The 23,893-nt window shown below is 35.9% G+C and overlaps 1 protein-coding gene across 4 annotated transcripts in view; it reads left to right on the forward strand.

The window, feature by feature from the left end:
• The window catches only part of USP9X (ubiquitin specific peptidase 9 X-linked), a gene marked incomplete at both ends in the record, with an annotated part of 89,626 nt that overhangs the window by 34,103 nt on the left and 31,630 nt on the right, over nt 1–23,893 (forward strand). For all 4 annotated transcript variants that reach the window (XM_084258625.1, XM_084258627.1, XM_084258626.1 and 1 more), the window contains 12 exons: nt 1,622–1,709; nt 4,539–4,881; nt 6,598–6,693; nt 7,188–7,399; nt 8,219–8,459; nt 9,084–9,233; nt 10,063–10,183; nt 16,721–16,851; nt 17,042–17,320; nt 18,053–18,178; nt 19,046–19,171; nt 20,343–20,509. In XM_084258625.1, the coding sequence (XP_084114751.1) occupies nt 1,622–1,709; nt 4,539–4,881; nt 6,598–6,693; nt 7,188–7,399; nt 8,219–8,459; nt 9,084–9,233; nt 10,063–10,183; nt 16,721–16,851; nt 17,042–17,320; nt 18,053–18,178; nt 19,046–19,171; nt 20,343–20,509 (2,080 nt within the window). The remainder of the gene's footprint in view (nt 1–1,621; nt 1,710–4,538; nt 4,882–6,597; nt 6,694–7,187; nt 7,400–8,218; nt 8,460–9,083; nt 9,234–10,062; nt 10,184–16,720; nt 16,852–17,041; nt 17,321–18,052; nt 18,179–19,045; nt 19,172–20,342; nt 20,510–23,893) is intronic.

Consider the following 23,893-nt stretch of genomic DNA (forward strand, 5'->3'; position numbering starts at 1 on the left):
ATTGTGTTTAATTTTATAACTTTCGTTAATATAAGTGTCCTTGTTATTTGGAAATATTCATTGAAGTATTTAGGGGTAGAGGAACTTGTCTCCAACTATGAAATAGAAAAAACATATGTGTGGCAACTAATGAAGAAAATGGGCTAAAGTGTAAACAACTGGTGAAGATGAGTAAAAGTTATAAAATGATCCATATATTATTTTTGAAGCTTGTCCTAAATTTGAAAAATGTTTAAATTTCCCCTAAGAACCTGTCAAGTAAATAAAGCTGTTCACAAATTCCTTATTAAAAATAGACAGCTGAAGGGCCTCCCCTGGTGGCGCAGCAGTTGAGCGCTGGGTTGTGAGGCTGCGCTCAGCCTCTGCAGTGCCAGTTCGATCCCCAGCCACCGGTGAGGGTCCCACCAATATATATATATATATATATAGACAGCTGAAATCCATTGTTTATTCAGAAAACTTCAAGACTAGTGCTTTGAAAAAGAAAATTACTACATAGAATTAAATATTCTTTCCAGTTTCTTAAGGAAACCTGAGAAGTAATGTTTCAAGTCTTGAGCCCTGGTGAAATTAACTTACATGGAAGTACATAATATATGTTTAGGTCCTTTTTTGTTGACTAAGAAAGAAGTTAGTCATAATATGTACAGGTTTTCCCTTCTTTCCAAAAGCAGAAGGTGCCTATTTGGTAGATTATTTGGGGGTGGGGGGTGGGGGGGGGACTCAGAATGATATTACATAAATTTATCTGGAAAAATATTTTTAAATGGAATTTCAAAGAAACCAACTCCCCCCCACCCCCAAAGGAATCCAACTTAAGCTGGGCCTACCAGAATGACATCTTGTGTTATTCTTAACATCCTAGGTAGAAATTAGTAATACAATTTATTTATTTTTTTTTTATTTTTTTTTTAATAGAGGCATGTTATTTTTATTTATTTGTTTGTTTGTTTGTTTTGTTTATACATGCACTGGGTACAGTCAGAAGCGCGGGAGGGTGAGAGAATTCACCAGAGCCAGAGCAGGGATCAGAGCAGGCAGAAGGACTGAAGCACACTGCTGAGGGGAGCAGCGGGCGGCAGGAGAGGTCTGCGCGCCATGTGGGACCCTCCTCCCGTGGCCGGGGAACAGCCGGGGATCGAACCGGCGCCACTGAGGCCGCGGGCAGCTTTGCAACCCAGCGCTCAACCGCTGCGCCACCGGGGAGGCCCAATACAATTTATTTTTTATAGCAAAGTGTTTTTGTTCTCCATGAAGATAGTTTTTAGTATAACAGCAGAAAGTTGAAAACATTTTGGTGATGTACCTTCACAGACCACTCAGGTTAGTCTTAAGCTGTAGTCACATATTACAACATTGAGTATGAAGACTAGGCAAAGGTGTTGTGATGAAAAGTTACTTTGATACCACATTTAGTGGACCATTTTCTTTTTGTTATATAAAAGAAAAAGTTTATTTTTGTGCAGAAATTAAGTATTGCATAGGCCTAGAAAGCAATAATTAGTAGATGTGGGTTGATTTTCAGTGATAAGGAATTGACTTTTTAATGAATTCCTTTGGCTAAAGTGAACAGTGATATGGGTGTCCATGTGTATAATGCATGATTTTTCTTAATTTGCAGACCATGAAGACTATGACCCGCAAACTGTGAGGCTGGGAAGTAGATACAGTCATGTTCAAGAAGTCCAAGAACGGCTTAACTTCCTTAGGTTTGTTTTTAACAATTAGTGTTGCTCTGTTTCAGACACAGTTAATATGGTGTATAGCTAGGTCATTGTTAGGTGAAATTTTCCCTTTGTCATTTTTTATTTTTCTACATGGAAATCATTAATTGCAAAAGTTACAGGACATTTCCCTATGTGCTCACTATTAAATATTGTTTGACTACTGGCTGAGTTACCATTTTTGTTATTTGAAGAGAACACATTTTTAGCTCTTTATATAGATTTCTGTTCTTTGTATTTGTTTATACTGCAAAGAGGTTTGCTTTTAAAGAACAAATTTTCATGTTTTTGACACAAACAGCTAGAGAACCATGCTGACCCTCATGATACCGTAAACACAAGGAAAATGGGAGCAAAGGGCTGTTGGACCAGGACTTTGAAAGACTGCTTAGAGTCCTCTGGGATGCTGTTTTCTAGCAGTGACTGAGAGGATCATATGAAGTCCTGTGTTAGCAGTCTGATAGGATGATCAGGAAAAGAAGTCTATTCTCTTAAAAGCTAGTAGTAGTCCAAAGCTGATTTTCTCTATGATATTTAGTGTTTAATGATTTTATACACATACAGATTTGAAATTGATGAGTGGTCTCTCGTGAATTTAGAGACCACATCATGTAGCCTCCCTGGTGGCACAAGGGGTTAAGCACCGTATTGTGAGGCAATCCGCAGCCTCTGCAGCACGAATTCTGGACAGGGAGAAACCCATATGGTGAGACAGACCCCTTCTGTCTCACCTGCTGGTCGCCTGTACCCCAGCTCTTGTATGCATAAATAAATTAAAAAAAAAAAACCCACATCATGTAGTGAAAGAGCATGTTGACATCATAAGTGTACTTAGAGAAATAACCAGGTTGTTAGCGCTTAAGAAAATCTGTTGCATTTATTTTTTTTTTAATATAGTGAGGGGGTTTATTTACATGGTTTTGATGTCAGAAGAAACTAGCCATCAGATTTCAAGAAATTTGCCATTTGTTTAAAGTGAACTGTTTTGTGTATGTGTTTTATTTTTCAAACACCTGGATTAAAGGCCTGCTTCCTCAGTGCCAGAGTGAGCAATTGTTATTATGTCTATGCCTTAAATTTCCTAGTACAGAAAAAGTAATTATGAGCATTTTTGCTTTATTAAAGCCTTTTCTAGTCCCTGCTCTTATTAGTATATAGTGACAAACAGCAAATCATTTGAGAAAAGGGAACTTAACTTTATCCAGTGTTTATGTGGCCTGTGTTACGCACTTTAATCCTCAGCAGAGGCAGGTGTTAATCACATTTGATTAAAAAAAATAGTTTTAAGGTAGCTTGTTGAAGTCACACATCCAAGTAAGTAGTAATGTTGCACTACTGTGATGTATCTGACTTAAAAGTCTGTGCTCTTTCTATTAGACCCAAGTGATTTTATTCAAACTTAACCTTGGAGCCTTAGAGCTTTTGAGGTGCTTCCTCCAAGGTTTTTAAAAAAAGTAGAAAGTTTTATCTCTCTCCTTTCTTTCTACCTCCTCCCAACAACTGGAACAACTCTGCTTTTATTTTATACATTGTGCTTCCAACTGGAATTTTTACTAGCATGCTCTCTACTGTTGTCTTTTAAAAAAGAAAAACTTTGAAAACAACTTCTTTTTGTCACGTTGAACCTCAGTTTCATATCTATAAATTAAAGGACAGAGTTAGTTGTAGGACTAGTTGTTAGAGGCCCTTAAGCTCTGCAATCTTATGAAATTATCAAAGACCCTAGAATTAAGATCCCAAGATGTTTTGAAATGTAGAGGGAACCTACCTGACATTAAATACTTGTTCCTTACTCTGTCAACAGGAATGGAACCAACATTTTGCTCACTGAAAATTAGGTGATATAATCAAATGAGGTGTTCTCTTTGTCTACCATTCATAGCTGTGTTAGACAGGAAGATTGAATGAATGCTCAGAGAAATAGAAAGGTAGCTGAAGGAAGAGACTGTAGTTCTAACAGAATTCACCTTTCTTATTTTAATGACCACCCATCACAAAACTAAAACGCCACCAGAGAACATCACTCAATAATTGCAAAGCATCCTGTTTAATGTGAACAGTTACTAATGATATTAGGTCATCAGAAAGTATTAAAAATTTAAGCATTTTTAACTCTTAAAAATGAGTTGGTTATCTGAAAGTCACTTAGTGTAATACCTCATTCTCTAGTGGCATCATATAGACAGAATGCTGAATCTTGTATTCTTTTTTTATAAAAGATTTGTTTATTTATGCATAGAAGAACTGGGGTTTAGGCCAGAGGTGTGAAAGTGAGAGGATTCACCGAGAAACAGTGGGGAGCAGAGCAGGCATATCTACTGAAATATACTGCTGAGGCGAGGAGTGGGCGAGACAGGAGAAGTCTGCTGCAGCTTAGGTATTTTAGCTCCCTGTTGGGGGATTGAACTCGGGTCACAGTGGTGATAGTTTGATAGCACTGACACTTAACCCATACACCACCAAGTAGGCCCAAATCTTTTATGGTAAACTCGACCTATTAAACATACTTTCAGAATGGCCTGTTTAAGTTAGGGAACAAATATTTTTATTCAGTTTGAGTCCAGTCACCTAGCAGATTTTCCAACACTTTGTAAGTTCCTGATAACTGCTTGCTGAATGAGTGAATGAATGAGGAATACCTGTATTTTTTAATACCAGGTGAAAGCTTAAAAGTAATTTCTTTTGAAAGCCTTAACAACTTTTGCCTGTAGTTAAAATATAATTGTCATAAATGGATCATTTAATCATATACTGCTCTATTGCCCTTCAAGATAAAACTTACATCTAATTGCTAATTTTTTATGTTTTCCCAAGATTTTTACTGAAGGATGGTCAACTTTGGCTATGTGCTCCTCAGGCAAAACAAATCTGGAAATGTTTAGCAGAGAATGCAGTTTACCTTTGTGATCGTGAAGCCTGTTTTAAGTGGTATTCCAAATTAATGGGGGATGAACCAGACTTGGATCCTGATATTAATAAGGACTTCTTTGAAAGTAATGTTCTTCAGCTTGATCCTTCCCTATTAACTGAAAATGGAATGAAATGTTTTGAGCGATTCTTCAAAGCTGTGAATTGTCGAGAAGGAAAATTAGTAGCAAAAAGGAGGGCATATATGATGGATGATTTGGAGTTAATAGGATTAGACTACCTTTGGAGGGTAAGTGAAAAGTAGGAATTTTGTAAACATATCCTCTGATATAGTTCTTGAAATAGGTTAAGGAGCTGTAATTTTGCATTTAAATTATATGTAAATTAATTTTGCATTAGCAGCATATGTATGCTGCTCTGATGCTTGTCCCAGGAGGTAATGAGTGATAGTTCATCTTTATCCATTATGTCATTTGTCATTGGGTTTTTTGCATCTCTCCCTTCCCTACTCCTTCTGCCACTAGCATTCCATTGTTCTTTTCTCTTGACTCAGACTCTGTCCCCAAGTATGTTTAGAAGTGCACTAATGATACAGATTTTTTCATGCCCACCCCACCACAATGGAAGAATTGTTCTCCCCTTTTACTGTTCAATGTAGATGCATTTCTTCCCCTTTCAGTGTTAATTTTAGGTTATTATACATTTAATACTAAAATAGACAACAGAAAAGAAGACTATTTTAGAAGGGCTTATAAATGTATACTTTATTGGCACTGTTTAACTCAAGAAATTTTTAAATACCCAAGGAATAAAGTATTACCTCCAGGACTACTATCTCTACTTTTAGAAAGAGAGAATGCATGCGTGTGTGCATGTGTGTGTGTGTGTATGTGTATATATAGAGAGAATTGACATTAGTTTCAGGTATAGAACTTAATGACTTGATAAATACATGTTGTGAATTGATCACAATAAATCTAACATCCATCATCACACAGTTGCAGAGTTTTTTTTTCTTGTGATGAGAACTTGTAAGATGTATTCTTAGCAACTTTGAAATATACAATGCACTGTTTTCACTGTAGTCACCATACTGTACATGATGTCTCCATGACTTAGTTATAACTACAAGTCTGTATCTTTGAACCACTTCACCATTATCACTCACCCTCCATGACCCTACCTCTGATAACCACCAATCTGTTCTCCATATCTATGATATCAGTTATTTAAGATTCCACATACAGAGAATTCATAAGGTATTTGTCTTTCTTTGCCTTAATTCACTTAGCATAATGCCCTCAAGGACAATTTATATTGTTTTTATACTAATATTACTGTCTTTAGAAATCTGACCTGATTTTAGTAGTTTATACTTTCATGGGTATAAAATATTTCTATGCAAGATTTGGGTACACTTTTAAAAAGCAGAAAGCCTTTTCAAAAATCAATTTACATAGTACTTCAAAATGTAACACTTGTTTTTTTCTGCTCATTCACTTGTGCTCCATCCTCCCCCCGCCTATTAACAGGGATCAGCCCTAAAACATTTCCTCAGAGTCCCTTAGAGTTCTGCACATAACTTGAAAACCAGTAACACAAATGAATGGATGTTGAAGATTTATGGAAATGGGCTTGGTTGTATAACCATTTACGCTAATCTGTATCTTATATAATCTTTATTCGCTTTTCACTGATTTGAATTGCCTGTTACTGTTTCTCAATTTGTGATTAACAAGTTGTTGAATGGGCAGGGTTAAAATACTTGTCTCAATGCATATTTTATTGTTAGTAAAATGTGTCTTCCATTTGTAAATCCCCCTATTCAGAGAGTTGAATTTTGCTTTTATTATTTTTTGTGTTGTCTCACATAATTTATTTGATTACCAAAATACCCTTAAATCTGAATACTATATTTAAAATAGCTGAGCATATGGTTTGGATTTAAATGCCAAACTGAAAATATTTTTTGAAAGGTATTGACACTTGAATCTTTTGAACCTAGGTCGTGATTCAGAGTAATGATGATATTGCCAGCAGAGCTATAGATCTCCTTAAAGAGATATATACAAACCTTGGTCCGAGGCTCCAAGTCAATCAGGTGAGGATTGATATTCATTAAAATGTCTACAAATTAGAATACTGATTGAACAACTACTGTTTATGTTTTTCTATAGAGTTAACTAAGAATTGTTTTAATTCATAAAAAAGATCTAAAATGTTTACTCATATTTCTCTCATATAGAAAATTCTCTAAATGAATCTTGTCTTGATAATTATCTTGAAGTGATTGGGGTTGTTTTGAGGATAATTATGGCAAGAGATTTCTGAGGAATTTATTTTGATTGTACCACCTAATGTTGAAAGTTCATTTTCTGAATATATAGTTTCTACTTGTTGAATTGCATAACTAGCTTCCTATGACAAAATACAGTGTGTTTTATTATCAGTGTGGACTCTTTAGGAATCTCGTTAGATATGATAGCTACCTTTATATTGGTTGTTGCTATCTTTCTTTGGATTATTGTTTGTATATATAAAATTTTAACTTTCCAAAGCAACCTGAACTGTTTTTATTGGGCCCTTTTTTGTTAGGTGGTGATCCATGAAGACTTCATTCAGTCTTGCTTTGATCGTTTGAAAGCCTCCTATGACACGTTGTGTGTTTTGGATGGTGACAAAGACAGTATTAATTGTGCAAGACAGGAAGCTGTTCGAATGGTTCGAGTATTAACTGTTTTAAGGGAATATATAAATGAATGTGACAGCGATTATCATGAGGAAAGAACTATTCTGCCTATGTCAAGGTTTGTGTATAACTTATCCACCAGTGCCACTTCTAAATTACTTGATATCCTTCTTGGTTTTTAAGTTATGATGTACACAAGAGTGAGGAAAGTTGTCATTTTTGAAAATGTATGTGTCTTGCCCATTGGAAACATTATTTGAGTCTTAAAGAATCTTTTTTTAATAGATCTTTTTTCCCCAGTTTTGTTTCCTATTTTTGGTAGGACATTCTCTTTTACTAAATGTAGGGTTTTTTTTTCTTTTTTAAATATTTCTGGAAATGAGTACCATCAATATTCTTAACTTCTCTTAAAACAGGAAACTATAGAAAGTTATTCTTGAATATGACTTAATATTTTGTGTCAGACCTGTAAGAAGATAATATACCAAATGTAAATATTTGGGGGGGAATAAATTTTGGTATTAAGAGTTTTGGGAAAAAATGTACATCTTAGTATTTTTGTTGATAACTCAAACTTTTCCTAATACTCTCAAGTTTATCTTCTAATGATCTTTGTGAGTTTGGGCTTTTACACCATAAAAATAGTTGTGTTCCTCATTTCTTACAACTAGACACATCATTTTTTGTGACCCTAGGTATGTTGTGTTCCTCATTTCTTACAACTAGACACATCATTTTTTGTGACCCTAGGTACAAGAGTAACAACAATGAAATATGATTATTTTGTTTTGAAGATTACTTAAGATGTTTAAAGTTAAACAATAAGTTATTTTCAAGATCCTAAAAATAATAAGTATCCTAAACTTGCTTAATTTTCTTTGCAACAGATATGAAACATTGCTCAATAGGATGTTTTAACTCTTTTCTTTCCCTCCAGAGCTTTTCGTGGTAAACACCTCTCTTTTATAGTTCGATTTCCAAACCAGGGCAGACAGGTTGATGATTTGGATGTATGGTCTCATACAAATGATACAATTGGCTCTGTACGACGATGTATCCTAAATCGTATTAAAGCCAATGTAGCCCATACAAAAATTGAGCTTTTTGTGGGCGGTGAACTGATAGATCCTGCAGACGACAGAAAGTTGATTGGACAATTAAACTTAAAAGATAAGTCGGTAAGTATCTATAATTACTATGTTGTTGAAGAAGATCAAAACTAGAACTTTTCAGTAGTCAGCATTTCATTCCATAAGTGTTAATTGAGCATCTTTTATGTGTAAGGCTCTATATTAAGTGTTTGGATTATAACATTAATAAGACAGGCATCGGGCCTCCCTGGTGGCGCAGCGGTTGAGCTCTGGGTTGCGGGGCTGTCCGCAGCCTCTCAGCGCCGGTTCAATCCCCAGTGGCCGGGCGTGGGTCCTGCATGGAGCGCAGACCTCTCCTGCCGCGCCCACTGCTCCCCTCAGCAGTATACTTCGTCAGTCTGCCTGTTCTGTTCCCCGCTCTGACTCTGGTGAATTCTCTCACTCACCCTCCCGCACTTCTGACTGTACCCAGTGCTTGTTTGTATAAAGAAAGAAATAAATCTTTAAAAAAAAAAAAAAAAAAGACAGACATCATGGTACCTACAAGATAGTAAAGAATTTCTGAAAATGAAACTAAGTAGTTATGACTTAGACATGACTTTTTAAATTATGTTTCTGAAAGTACAGCATATAGATTTTTTATTTGGCAATATATTAGTGTTTTGTGTAATTTTCCTTAAGTTTGATAATAATGTATTCTACCATTTTCAGCTAATTACAGCCAAACTTACACAAATAAGTTCCAATATGCCTTCAAGTCCTGATAGCTCTTCCGATTCCTCAACTGGATCTCCTGGAAACCATGGTAATCATTACAGTGATGGTCCCAACCCAGAAGTGGAAAGCTGTTTGCCTGGGGTGGTGAGTAAATAGTTTTTGACCTATTGTATTCAAGGCATGGTAGGTTCTTTGAGAAAAAAAGTACTAAATAGAATAGTACATTTTTTTCCTTGCGGAACATTATCAAATAATCAAATTAGAGGCAAAACATAAAATGGCTACATAGTAAATCATTAACTTCATAATAAATTGAAAGGCGATTGTAACTTGGTTGACATTTAAAACATTTCCCTGTAGATTTTAGGTTTATACAGAAATGGTCTATTTATTATACATTATAATTACAATGAATATGTAAATTTAGAAAGATAGAACAGTATTTTGTATTTGTACCACAAAAATGAATCCTTTCTGCAGAACTGTTTTTCTAGGAAAGAATCAGTAGTCTAGCTCAGATTGTTAGTAACATGTCTTGTATCTAAGGAGAATAGTGACTTCTCCCTTTATTAACCTCTCCTTCCACACCTCCCCAGAAGAATTTTAATGTCTGCGATAATAGTAGCTTCTTCAGTGTCAGAATTATTTGGTTCCCTATAGAAATTGAATTAATAACTTACCTGTTAGTGCGCATGGCAGACTTTTGTATGTACAGAGTCCAATTTGTGTGTATGATGAAAAAGTTTAGCAAAATGGCAAAAGAGTTGTAACACCGAATTAGTCGAGGTGGCTTGGATGTTGTATTTCATTTTCATCATGAAGGATTTATAAAGGTGAGAAGATAGGGAAGGCAGAGGATTTCATAAAGTAAAAATGACATAAATAAAAGTATGGAGATTAAATTTATCTAGGGACTTTTCCTTTGGGGGAAGTATATTTTACAGGTTAATATTTTGTGTATTTTGTATTCTAGATAATGTCACTGCATCCCAGATACATCTCTTTCCTTTGGCAAGTTGCAGACTTAGGTAGCAGCCTGAATATGCCACCTCTTAGAGATGGAGCAAGAGTACTTATGAAACTTATGCCACCAGGTAAGAATTAAAAAATAATGACAACAGTAATAATAGTGTTGATAAAATATGTGTTGGACAATAGCAGAGTATATTAGGAAATTTTTTTTAGATGGAATATGGTTTATAGTATAAACTACAATAGGATTTGGCAAACTACAGCCCAAAGGACAAATCCACCCACAGCCTGTTTTTGTAAAGACTGAGAAATAATGATTAGTTTTAAATTTTTAAATGACTGATAAATCCAAGGAATAATATTTCGCGGCTCATGAAAATCATATAAAATTTATGTTTTAGTGTCTAAAGCAAAGTTTTATTGACATACAGTCATGCTCATTTATATACATACTGTCTATGGCTGTTTATGTGTTAAACCAACAGAGCTCAACAGTTGTAGCAGACACCATTTGGCTCCCAAAACCTTGCATTTTTTTATTTCTTAGAAACAACTTTTTTTTTTTAATTGAACTTACTAATTTTCTTACATTGTTGTTCATTTTTGTACAATATTTGATTTCTCCTCTGTGGTGTACTCCCCATAAAACTCCTACCACCACATCACCTGTGAACCATCACCATAGTCCCTGTGCTCTTCCCTCTTTTTTGACCCTTCTCCCTCCCCTACCGTATGCCTCAGATCTATAGATTGCCTGCAAGTTTTGTCTTTTCTTTTGTACAGTTTCCCTATATTCCTCCTATAAGTGAAACTAGCCGATATTTTTCTTTTTCCCTCTGACTTACTTCACTGAGCATAATCCTTTCTAGTTATAACCATATTGCTGGGAATGGCATGAGTTTGTCTTTTCTGATTGCTGAATTGTATTCCAGAGTGTGTGTGTGTCCATGTGTATGTACATACCACATCTTGATCCTGTCAAATCATTATTTTGGGGCATTTAAGTCATTTCTATATATTGGCTGTTGGATTGGATTGTCAGGAAAGTCATGACATTTTTTTCTATGGTTTTCAAGCAAAAATGCATCATGGCTTTTCCGACAACCCAATAAATAGTGCTGCAATGAACATGGGAGTGCAGGTTTCCTTTCAAACTCAAGTTTTTGTGTCCTTTGGGTTGATCCCTAGGAATAGTCACTGGGTCATATGGTATGTCCATTTTTAGTAATTTGAGGAGCCACCACACAGTTTTCTATAGTGGTTGGACCAGTTTGCATTCCCACCAGCAGTGGAAACAACCACTTTTAATTTGTAGCTTTTATTCTTGTATATTTCTATACTTTTAGGTATGTAAATAATACACAATTGTTTCTTTGTCATTTTAGTCATTATTGTTGGTAGATATCTAGTGGTTTTTTCTATTATGTAGATGAAAATTTGAGTTTAATCCCACATCCCCCCAAATTTTGCTTAAATTCATATTAAGAATTTATATTTTCAAGAGTATATCAAGCATAGTTAGATGGATTACTGACATCCTTTTCCCTGGACTTAATAATGTCTCCATTTTCTTGTTTTTTTCTATACAACTTATCTCTCATTCTTCACATATATCCTTTAATTCTCAAAGTAATTTCCCCTTTTAATGTTCAGCTTCACTGTTGTCCTGGAACTTTTCTACTTCTCCTCTCATCTGGTTCTTTGTGTACTACGTAGTTACTGCTTGGGAGTTTTTGTTTTTTGTTAAAGATTTATTTATGCATACAAGAGCTGGGGTATAGGTCAGAGGTGCGAGGGGGTGGGGGTGTGAGAGGATTCACCAGAGACAGAGTGGGGAGCAGAACAGGCAGACTGACTGAAATACACTACTGAGGGGAGCAGCGGGTGAGACTTGTCTGCTGGGCCATGCGGGTTGCCCCCTGGCCTGCTGGGGATGGAACTCAGGCCACAGTGGCTTCATAGCACTGTCTTTAACCCCTGCGCCACCAGGGAGGCCCCGGTTAGAACTTTGTTCTTCAACTTTTCTATGAGTCTGTTCACTGGCTCCCATATCATCGGCCATTCTTGAGGTGTCCTCTCGCTAACCCTAACCCTTCTTGTGGTTATCTCAGAAAGGAAGACATGGAAGGCAGTTTTATTTGTTACGAGGCGTTGCTTAGCTGAATACAACCAAACCCTCTCACATTTGATTGGTAGTTTGGGCATAGAATTCTAAGTTGAAAATTTGTGCTGTCTACCTGATAATGTTGCAGGTAGGAAGAGCAAAGTCCCCCTGATTCCTGTTCTTTACATGTCATCTTTGTTTTGGGAAACTGTTTTCATCCTTGAGTTTTGAAATTTCATGGTGAAATGCTTTGAAGTTTTTTTTGTTTATGTTGGGTACTCAGTCAGCCTGCGAGATTCCTAGTTTGTGAGAGATTTGTATTCTTTCTTGCTCATGTATTACTCAATGTTTTTGTGTGTCTTTGAAATGTCTGTGACTATGGTATTGAATTTACTGAATCTTTTTTCATTTTATTCCAGCTTTGGGAGTGTTTCCTTAACTTTTTCCAGTTCTTCTGTTGACCTTTTACCCCAAATTTAGTCTATTACTAAATTTTCAAGACTGCTTCGAAGTGACCTTTTCCATAAGATTTTGTTTTTCATGAACACATTTTAGTGTTTTGTTCCCTAATAACGTGTTTTCTTCAAAATCCTAATGTTCTGCAAAATTATGTGCTAAAAATAGTGGGACTTGTGGGGAAACGTAACTGGGGCAGATCATTTAGTCCTGAACAACTGAAAAACAGTTGTGGTTGGGGGATATTTAAACCTTATAATAAAGTTGGATGTACAAATCAAGAACTTTTTAGAGAATCATTTGATTGTAATTTCTGGCATGATTTTTCATGACCCTTAAATTCTTGTGTTAAACATGGATATTTGTATACATAACTGCAGAGATGAATAGATTGATTAGTGTAGGTATTAAAATACCATGGGGTCATACCATATTCTCCAGTTGCAGTCTGATCTCACAAGATTTGTTTTAGTTTTTCCTCTTTTAACATATTTTCATATTTAATTCTTAATCAGTCAACCTGATCACCACCCATTTTTTCTTTTTTTTTTTTCTTTTTTTTTTTCTTTTTTTTTTTTATTTTAAAGATTTATTTATATAAGCACTGGGTACGGTCAGAAGCAGGGGAGGGTGAGAGAATTCACCAGAGCCAGAGTGGGGAACAGAACAGGCAGACTGACGAAACACACTGCTGAGGGGAGCAGCGGGCATGGCAAGAGAGGTCTATGTGCCATGTGGGAACCTTGCCGGCAGCTAGGGATCGAACCGGTGCTGCAGAGGCTGTGGGCAGCTTCGCAACCCAGCGCTCAACTGCTGCGCCACCGGGGAGGCCCCATTTTTTCTTTTTTCTTTTAACATTTATCAGTTTTTAATTTTTTTGACAATATTTGCTTCCCCCCACCCCCTCAGATTGAGTCCCCATAGAATTTCCTTCCCCGAGGCACCTGTGCACCATCACCACCTTCCCCTGTTCTGCTCCCTCCCTCCTTCTGATCCCTCTCCCTCCTCCTCCCCTGCAGTATGTCTCTGGTTTATAATTATCTGTTTTTGCTTTGTGTTTTGTCCTGTTGTTGTTATTTTTATGCTGATGTCTTACTTGGTTCCCCTATATTCCTGTTATAGTGAAACCATCCGATATTTTTCTTTTTCCTTCTGGCTTATTTCACTGAGCATAATTCCTTCTAGCTCCATCCACGTTGCTGCAAACAGCATGAGTTTATCTTTTTTGATTGCTGAATTATATTCCATTGTGTATATATACCATATCTTCTTGATCCAGTCATCTGTTTTTGGGCATTGGGTTGTTTCCAGGTTTTACCTATTGTAAATAGTGCTGCTATAAACATAGGGGTACAGGTGTTCTTTTGAATCAGTGTTTTTGTGTCCTTTGAGTAGATCCCTAGGAGTGGAATTGCCGGGTCGTATGGTAGCTCCATTTTTAGTAGACTGAGGAACCTCCAGACAGCTTTCCACAGTGGTTTGGACCAGTTTGCACTCCCACCAGCAGTGTAGGAGGGTTCCTTTTTCACCGCATCCTCGCCAACATTTGTTGTTGCTTGTTTCTTTGATGTGTGCCATTCTTACTGGTCTATGTAGTAGGCATAGACCCATTTTTCTATGTAGTAGGACTCTGGCTCTCAATATATGTATTCCTTTATATTTATGATGGGCCTCACTTCAACCAGTAGATACCCTCCTTACTCTGAATGAATCTTCATGTTGAGCTACCCATAGTTTGGACTTTACCTTCTGATTGATCTCTAAGTCCTTACCTAGGACTCCCTCTCCCCTCCCACTGGGATGTCCTCCTCCCTTTGTTTGGGGCTGTAATGTCCTAGGCTAGTAAGCCTTTTCACATAGCTTAAGCAGAGCACTAATAAAAATGGTGTCTTTGGAGATAATGTGGACAGCCCACACAGGTAGTTTGGTATGGCTGAAGGCTGCCTCAGGGCAATAATAAAAGACAAAACCAATAGAAAGAAAGTAGCTGGCTTGAGAGTGCTATAATTTTACAAATGGAAGTGGTGCGCTGGAACAGATGGGTTACCTTAAGTTGGTAGTGACAAGGAAAATCTGCCAAAGGTCATGAAAGAACTGGGAACATAACTTCCAGGATGAGCCCTGGGTGCATGTGCTCATTTTCAGTTTTCCTGAAAGAGTTAGTAAAGGGTATCTGCCTGTGCAGCTGCCAGGCCAGTGAACTTTGGTTGGTTTGGGATTTTGTTATTCACAGTTTTGTGCTGACTACAATTGCTTGGGAGAACTGACATAAACAGACCCACCTTTCTCATTGTAGCCATTGTAATAATTGTGTGGATGTTCAGTTGTCCCATATATTATGGTCAGTGAGTAGATGAACCCAGTGCCTTTTTCATATATCCTCATTTTTTCCCAGTACTTTAATACTTTTCTTTTACAAGATGTTTAAAGCTCATCTAGTATTTTCTAAATCCCAGCCCTGGAATCAGCCATATCTCCTTTAAGTTAGGTATTTAGAACAAAATTTAAAGACTAAATTCTATGCATTACTGCTGTATGTCTTTATTTTTAGGCCTTTTCATTTGGACTGAGGAAGGAATAGATACCTATATCAATTTCTGTATCTCTATTAGGAAATAAACATCTATTTGTACTGGTACCAAGGTACCAGTCCACCTTCTTAGTCTTCCTGCATTCCATATTTCTGTCTCTACATAAGTGAGAAATCTGCTTGCTGGCCTCATTGCTCTATTGGGATTAGGCAGGATTAGAAACTTGATTCTTACACAGACTTCAGCCACTCTGTAGTTAGGCCTTTGATTCATCTGAACTTTCCAAACATACCTGTTGTCTTCATATCCTTGGCTTTTCTAGGATTCAGTGGGGGCACTAACTTATAGGTACCCACTTTTCTTCCTCCTTACTTCCTGCATTTGCTCCTTGGTTCAGCTATCTTCTGTCCTCCTATATACCTTCAGTCATTTGCTGGCCTCTCTTTAATGTTCCTTCAACTATTTTTATGTCCTTTTGATTTTATGTATTTTATAATTTACTCTTATTTCAGTGGGCTTGTGGTTGCATTACTGATAAATACAGTTCAGTGCACCGTGTTTAATTGGCCCAGGTGATTTTTAGTGCCTTGTTCTGTTACCATTACCACTTTTTTTTTTTTTAGAAAACGTTGTTGACCTTACTCCTCTTTCTAATTACTGTGATAAAGAATAAGTTTAAATATTAGATTCTTAGCTGAGGCTTCTTTCAAAAAGTTCATTTAATCTTTATCTCTTATGTGTTGTATTGTTTAGATTTTTTATTTACCAGTATCTAGCTAATGGTAGTATCTAGCAGAATCATAGTATAGTAGTAATAGTAGTCTAGCAGAATCAACTTTCATAATGATATTTTTAAACCCACTTCAGAATCCTTGATTTTATAATTTGAGCATAATGCCACAAGATGGCAAGAGTGAGCTTGCCAGGCAGTCCAAGCAGCAAAATTACTATGATGCTTAACTCATATGTCATTAAATCATAGTATAGTAACTAAATTTAAAACAGCCAACTTTAATAAAGGTAATAACAATTGCATTATTGTAGATGAATCAAAGGCTTAGACTTCAAATCTTGAGTTCAATTCTTCCTTGTTGCTACTCTGACCCTAGACAAATTTTTGTGATTTTTTTTTTCAAAACTTTTTTTTTTTTTTTCCAAAACTTCATCTGTGAAACTGGGTAATACCTATCTCTAGAATACCACAAAGCAGTCCAGTTAATGTATATTGTTATAAAGGCGAATATTAGAGAAATTGGAGGGAGGAACTTGTTATTTTTTTTCCTTTGTTATTTTCAATTGGAAGTGAATTATTTTCCCGTATCCACTGGCTAAGGAAAACATGTTGATTTGAGGTTTCTGATGAGTTGACTGCCTTCTTTGTCTTTGGGTTGACTGATTAAAGAACCCTGGTTGATTTTAATCCATATGAGGTCATGTAAAGTTAGCCTGAAGTTTTATTGCATTCATTGTTATTTAATACTGAATTAGTCTTTGAAATATTAAAAGTGAAATGTTGTGAACACATGGGTTATGTTTTGTTTTAGACTGCGTCTCTTTTTTCCTTACAGATAGCACAACAATAGAAAAATTAAGAGCTATTTGTTTAGACCATGCCAAACTTGGAGAGAGCAGCCTTAGTCCATCTCTTGACTCACTTTTCTTTGGCCCTTCAGCCTCACAAGTGCTATACCTAACAGAGGTTGGTTTTTTCCTTTTGAGTTTATGACATGTTCTTTATATTTTGCCTTGCAGTGCAAAAACATGAATAATATTGTAATGAAATATTTTTTAAAATGGTCAAGAATTTCTTAGTAGTGATCACAAGGAAAATAGAAGCTGTCTTCTTAAGACCTATTAATACACTCTTCTTTTTTTTTTTTCCTTCCTAGGTTGTCTATGCCTTGTTAATGCCCGCTGGTGCACCTCTTGCTGATGATTCCTCTGATTTTCAGTTTCACTTCTTGAAAAGTGGTGGCCTACCCCTTGTCTTGAGTATGCTAACCAGAAATAACTTCCTGCCAAATGCAGATATGGAAACTCGAAGGGGTGCCTACCTCAATGCTCTCAAAATAGCCAAACTGTTGTTAACTGCCATTGGTTATGGCCATGTTCGAGCTGTTGCAGAAGCTTGTCAGCCAGGTGTAGAAGGCGTGAATCCTATGACATCGGTAATAGAGACTTTAAAAAATCTTTTGATAATAGTAATTTTTAAAGTTCATCTCAGCAACTCTTGAAGTACAGAGCTCATATTAATTCAGGGTGTTTAAAGTTTCTCTTCAGTGTTACCTCCTTTTTGAGGTTTTCTGCTGTTTATATTAAAAGTACAAATACTCTTGATTCACTATACTACTAATTTGAGAGTACAATTTCTCTCTGCCCCCTTATATCCTGTTTGAGATTCAATTATTTTAAATCTAATAAAAACTATTTGAATCTTACTAATTCATATTTGGCAGATATATAAAGACAGAAAGAGCTGTAATAACCATATTATGGTGAGGTGAGATTCTGATTAAAATTATACTGAGGTGAGAAGGGATATGGAAAGAGGGTTTGCCCAAGAGCATGAATAGAAAAGATGTGCTCTAGTACTTTACTGACTCTCTCTTGGGATGTTGGGTTCAGCTGGTTCAGTTTATCATTTATCCCCTGTAAGTTATCTGAGCCCAAATATAGACACAAATTGAACTAATCTAGAATGGGGGTTTGCAGAGCAGTATCTGGCACTCCAGCATACCTGAAAAAGAGAAAAAAATGCCCACATTGTTGCAATATCAAGTGCTTTTTTTGTACATCAGGATGGGTTCTACAGTCTATATATGGGAGGAAGTTAACTGGAGGAAATGGTTCATATTAAAATTATTTACTCCAAGTAAAATAGTAACTTTTTTTTTTTTCAGGTTAACCAAGTTACTCATGATCAAGCAGTGGTGCTACAAAGTGCCCTTCAGAGCATTCCTAATCCATCATCTGAGTGTATGCTTAGAAATATGTCCATTCGTCTTGCTCAGCAAATATCTGATGAGGTTAGTATCGAACTGCTAAAGCTCTGAAATAGATCATTTCTTTATATTTTTGATCCTCTGATAATTTAGAAATAATCCTTATCACAATTAGGGGCTTAATTTTCCTGGTATTAACATTAGACATTTCTGGTTTTAATCAGCTTTATGTAAACAACATCCTTTTTAATCTATAATTTATAATTCAATCAATTTAGAAAAACACATCTGAAATTACCACGTCAGCCAATACCCAGAACATTTCCATTACTTTACATATGCCTTTAGCAGTCCATTCTTTGCTCCACCCCTGGTCTCAGGTAACCACTAATCTTTAGTCACTATATAGTAATTTTCATTCTCTAGAATGTTTTCTACAAGTGACATCATACAGTGTGTTCTTTTATGTCTGGCTTCCTTCACTCAGAATATTATCTCTGAGAATTACCTGTGTTGTGTGGATTAGTTGTACTCCATACTTTTGGTTGCTCAGTAGTATCCCGTCATTACTATTTCACATTGTGTTTATAAATATACTTGGTGGACATTTGGATTTTTTACCCTTTTGACTCTGTAAAGCTGCTGTGGACTATCCCAAGTGTTTGTGGGGTCACATGAGTTTATTCTCTCTTGGGTAAAAAACCAGCAGTGGAACAGTTGGGTCACTTTTATAGTCTTTTTAAGATTATTCTGAAAATAATACAGGGCTAGATAATAGCTCTGAAAGAATATATTCTGTGGCATTTCTATTAAAGAAAAAAAAATGGGATGACGTTTATTTGGGTGGGAACCTAAATAATGGTACATCTTCATGGCCATTCCTATTTTCTTTAAGTGATTATTCCACCCAAGTACTGTTATCAATAGTCTCAATTATTCATTATCTTGCAGGCTTCAAGATATATGCCTGATATTTGTGTAATTAGAGCTATACAAAAAATTATCTGGGCATCCGGATGTGGGGCATTACAACTAGTATTTAGCCCAAATGAAGAGATCACTAAAATTTATGAAAAGGTAAGAATTAGCACAGAAAATACTCATGTTAGATAAATGTTGTTTAATTATACATGTCTACTATCTTTAAAAACCCAACCAGTTGCTTTCTAAAGGCTGAAAATTAACTGGTAGCTATAGTTAAGATGATTAACACAGTAAAATTTTGTTTTGAAAATAAAGAATTTCAGAGTCCTGCCACAGAACTTACTTAAAATTAAAAACTACTTTTATTATGAAACTGTCTTTATACTTCATGCTGCCTGGAGTCAGATATAATTGTCTCATACTGGATTTGCTTGCTCCCATTCTCTTTATTCTTCTTGCCTCATCTTTCTGTCCTATACAAATTTTGTTAAGGTAATTCAGTTATGTTATTGTGCCATTTAAATGTTTTTATTTGATTTCGTTAAAGCAGTCAAAAGTAGAAAGTGTCAGTTATCATCCCTAACCTATTATTAAATTGAGCAAATTATTTATGTAAGAAAGGATGTGTTGGGTTCTGATTTCTGGTTTTTTGTAACCACCCTTGTTAGCCACTACTGCTTATTTAGAAGGGGAAGCTAAGTTATAGGAACTTGCCCCGCGCAGTAGAGCTTTCCTTTCATAGCCAAGATACATGCTAGTATCCTATAGTATCTGTCTGGTATGGTGCTGAATATTCGCATAGCTACTTTTTTTTTTTTTTTTTTTTTTTTGCCTTTTTTAGGCATATACTATAATAGATGCTTTCTTACAAAGTAAGATTAGAATTTACTAGCTACCCACTAGAGCATATTTTAGGTTATAAAACCTTCAAAACCTTCCTTTGACCATGATAATTGCTTTTGAGTAGCTGTCTAATAGAAGTAGCCAGAAATATCTATCTTCAGTGCAGAAGTGCTTCTCAAGAAAGGAGTGATTGTTGGTGCAGAGGTATACAATTCAGAAGATCTCTAGGAACCTGAAGAAGCAGCAGCTAGTATCCTACTTCAGCCCTCCTTGGGATGTAGTTAAATACTGGAATTAGACTTCACTTTCTATTTTAGTCCTTTCCATACTATTAAAAAGAGATGTGAAAAGTCGTAGGTAAAGAACCTAAGACCACAGATGGTGTCAGTGAGTAGTTAGGTTGTAAGCTCTAACTTGAAGCTGCATGAGATTTCTTTCCAATGCATCGCTGGGTAATTTGCCCCTGGTTATAATTTTACAGACCAATGCAGGCAATGAGCCAGACTTGGAAGACGAACAGGTTTGCTGTGAAGCATTGGAAGTGATGACGTTGTGTTTTGCCTTGATTCCGACAGCTTTAGATGCTCTTAGCAAAGAAAAGGCTTGGCAGACATTCATTATTGACTTACTGTTGCACTGTCACAGCAAGTAAGTGTCTTTTAATTGTAAGGAACTTGATCTTATTTTTGTAAGAGAAATGAGTTTGTTTATGCTGGCGAATAATTTATCCCAGAAACAAAATACTGTTAATCTCTATCACACATAAGTTTTGCTTAGACCTATATTTGGCTTTGCCTCTGCAAAATGCTGACATTAATTCCTACAGTACTAGTTAATTTGCAAAGTTCACTTTCCCCTGAGAGGTATATACTTTAGCAAACCATTTTAAAAATCTGGTTTACAAGATTTAAATTAAACATATTAATCTCTTAAATTTGATACTTTGATGTCAGGTATTTATTAGTGAAGTTGTTAATTCATGGTGATATTCCTGAGGCAGGCTTATGGTAAGAACTTTTGCATTTTACAAGGAGAATAAAGACCAACTATAAAATCCTCACTTTCATCTTAAAACTTTTAGTCAATGACAGTAATTTTATTTTGGACTTTTTTTTGGCAGGTCAATCTGATTTGCAGAAAATGTTGGTTTCCTTCCTATTTGTCAATTTAATCTTGCCCATCATATGATAATTTTATGAATTCTGGGTTCTTATATCACTATTTAGTATACTTAATCTGTTTTATGTACATTTGTGAAGACACGTGCCATTCAACAGTGACAGAAATCACTGATGAACAGTTATAATCAAAATATACATGTTGCTGACATGAACCATAGTGTTAAAGCTCTTGTTTTTTAAAAAAAACTTGCATGGTGTAATGGAGTAGGTTCAGCTCACTCACTTGAGAGGATGCACTCAGGTGACTTAATGAATCTCAAGTGGGAATGAGTGTTTACTATTTTAGGAAGTTCTTTGGTAAGATAACAGGTCTAGCCTATTCAAAAAGTCCTTTGATAGAATCCCCCAAATAAGATTGAGTTTGCTCTTTCCTTGAGAAGTCTTTATCATCATTGGATAATTCTATGTTGAGAAAGATAAATAGGTTCAATAAGTCTAGTTCTATTTATAATGCCTTGGGTGGAAGGAGGAGTGGTAAGATGATTAGCCAATATTTTTAATAAAGTCAAACCTAAAGGTTGCAAGTTTCTTAATCTCCGTTGACTTTTTTTGAATCTCAAACTAAATTATTTCAGTTCTTAGGCTTACGTGGTAAGGAACTTGGTTTAATGGGATTTCTGCCCTACGTTATTTATTAAAATTCCCCTTATAGAAAGTTAGGACCATTTCATCTTCCTCATTCCTGAAAGTTAGACACAATGAGGTAAGTTACTGTAGAAAACATTCATCTTATTATGCCTCTGTTAACTTGTCTTCAACAATAAAGGGGTTTTTCTAAGATTAAGATCTCTGAGCTTTAGGTAATCTGATTTTCTTCTCTAGTACTGATTTCACCCTGTCCTTTTTTTGTAAATATCTTGAGTATCTATTGCAGATTCAAAATCTCTCGTTTTCAGTTTGTAAGAATTTGACAGCAAACCTGACCTGAACATTATTCGTTGGCATTATATTTCTATAATCGGAATCACCAAATACATCTCGCCCCAAGGGTTTCATATTAGGGACTCATAACATGCATATGTTAGAGTTTATACTTAAATAGTTGTAACCAATGTAACTATTTACAAAGGATTCCCTGTATATATTTTCTCACACTTATAGCAACTGAGAAGTAGATTTTGCTGATTGAGGGACTGAAATTGAAGTTAATGACAAGGTCATACCTCTGAAGTTCAGACTTATTTCTACTACAGTTTGTATAGTTACAACCCAACAGATAATTATGTGAATCCCTACTCTGTGCTTTGGCAATCAAAGTCAAAAGTTAAGTAAGATAGTTCTTGTTCTCACAGAGCTTTAAGACAGAAGTTACGATAGGGCAAAGTAGTTAGGGAATTGGAAGAGAAATAAGCTACTTCGTAACTGGAACAGAAATGAAAGTTCCATGTAGAACAGAGCATATGAGTTTATGTTGGGGCAAGATTTATATGAAAAGGAATATGGGCATTGGCAGTGTGTTCTCCTCATTTTGATTCCCCATTATGTTGCTTTTACTTCTGTATTTTCAGACTCGGCGTTTCCTCCTCTTTATTAGCTTTAAATTGTTGAGTTTTGTGTTTCTTTTTTTGTTTTTGTTTTTTAAATGAAATTGTTTCACATCCTTGTTAATGTAACTTTTCTCCTTACACTGCTTCTACCCTTATCTAAGCAACCAGCACCCATTGCTTGGACAGCTGCAGTTATCTCCCCAATCATAATGTTCCCACTCCTAGTGTTGTGCCCCTCTAATTTATTGACCACATCGCCAACACGAGTCATCTTTGCAAAATGTTCTTTCTTCCTTAAAAATCTTTCCATGTCTTCCCCATTGCCTTTGAATTAAATTCAAACATTTTAGTTTGGTTTATCTGTACTCTATATTTTGACCTTTGCTTCTAGTCATAAGTTTCAGTTCAACTACCACATTTTCCAGTAATTTGTCCACCCCAGAACAGAAAAAGTTGCCCAGACCTCTGTTGCTATTAGATGGTCTGCTTCTACATCATAATGCTGTTCTTATTTTATTGTAATCACTTGTGATTGAATTTGAATTCCTTTAGGTTGGGTATTTTTTTTTTGGCCCTACCAGCAATTGTTGCTTTTTAACCCTGCCTGTTTAACCCTCTGTATGATAACCTCTCTGGTTCAAAGAAGCATTTGGGCTTGCCACTTCTGGGATAGTGCTTTCAGGGCAGAGCTGAGTAGTCTGGTTTAATGTGTGGAAAAGTAGTAAAAGATACTGCCTAAAGGAGATTAGTAGGAGTCAGATTACCGAAGGCCTTTGATGCTGACATCTAAGTAGTATTAGATTTTAATGCTGTAGGCAGTCTCATTGGTAAACAATGTATCAAGTACCTATTATGCACCAGGTACTGTTCTAACTACTAGGGGTGTAGCAATAAACAAAGCAGTCAGCCTTCTCGGAATCTACTAATGGGAAATGGCATTGGGAAGGGAAGGCATACAGGAAAATATATAGTACAGTGTAATGTTACATTATAACAAATGGTATAAAGAGAAATAAAAGAGGAAAAGGGATAAGGAGTTGGGATGTCCATTACATTTCAGTTTTTTATAGTATAGTCAGAAGGTTCACCTAAGAAGGGGCCCTGTATATAAAGCTCAGATAGAGTATGTTTTTGATACATGTAGATAATGGGGAAGTGCTTTAACTTTAAGCAGAAGGGTCAGCAGATGTAAATGTCTTGAAGCAGTAACATGCCTGACATGTTTAAGAAGAATAAGGAGACTAGTGTGACTAGGCAAAGAGGATAGAGGGGGTGCAGGGGGAGGGGTAGATGGGGATAATTAGTTATAGGAGGTGATGTCAGGGAAGTAACAAGCAGTCTACAGGGATTTTATACATCATTTT

Source organism: Talpa europaea (genome assembly GCF_964194135.1).
Source record: "Talpa europaea genome assembly, chromosome: X".
Taxonomy (NCBI): domain Eukaryota; kingdom Metazoa; phylum Chordata; class Mammalia; order Eulipotyphla; family Talpidae; genus Talpa; species Talpa europaea.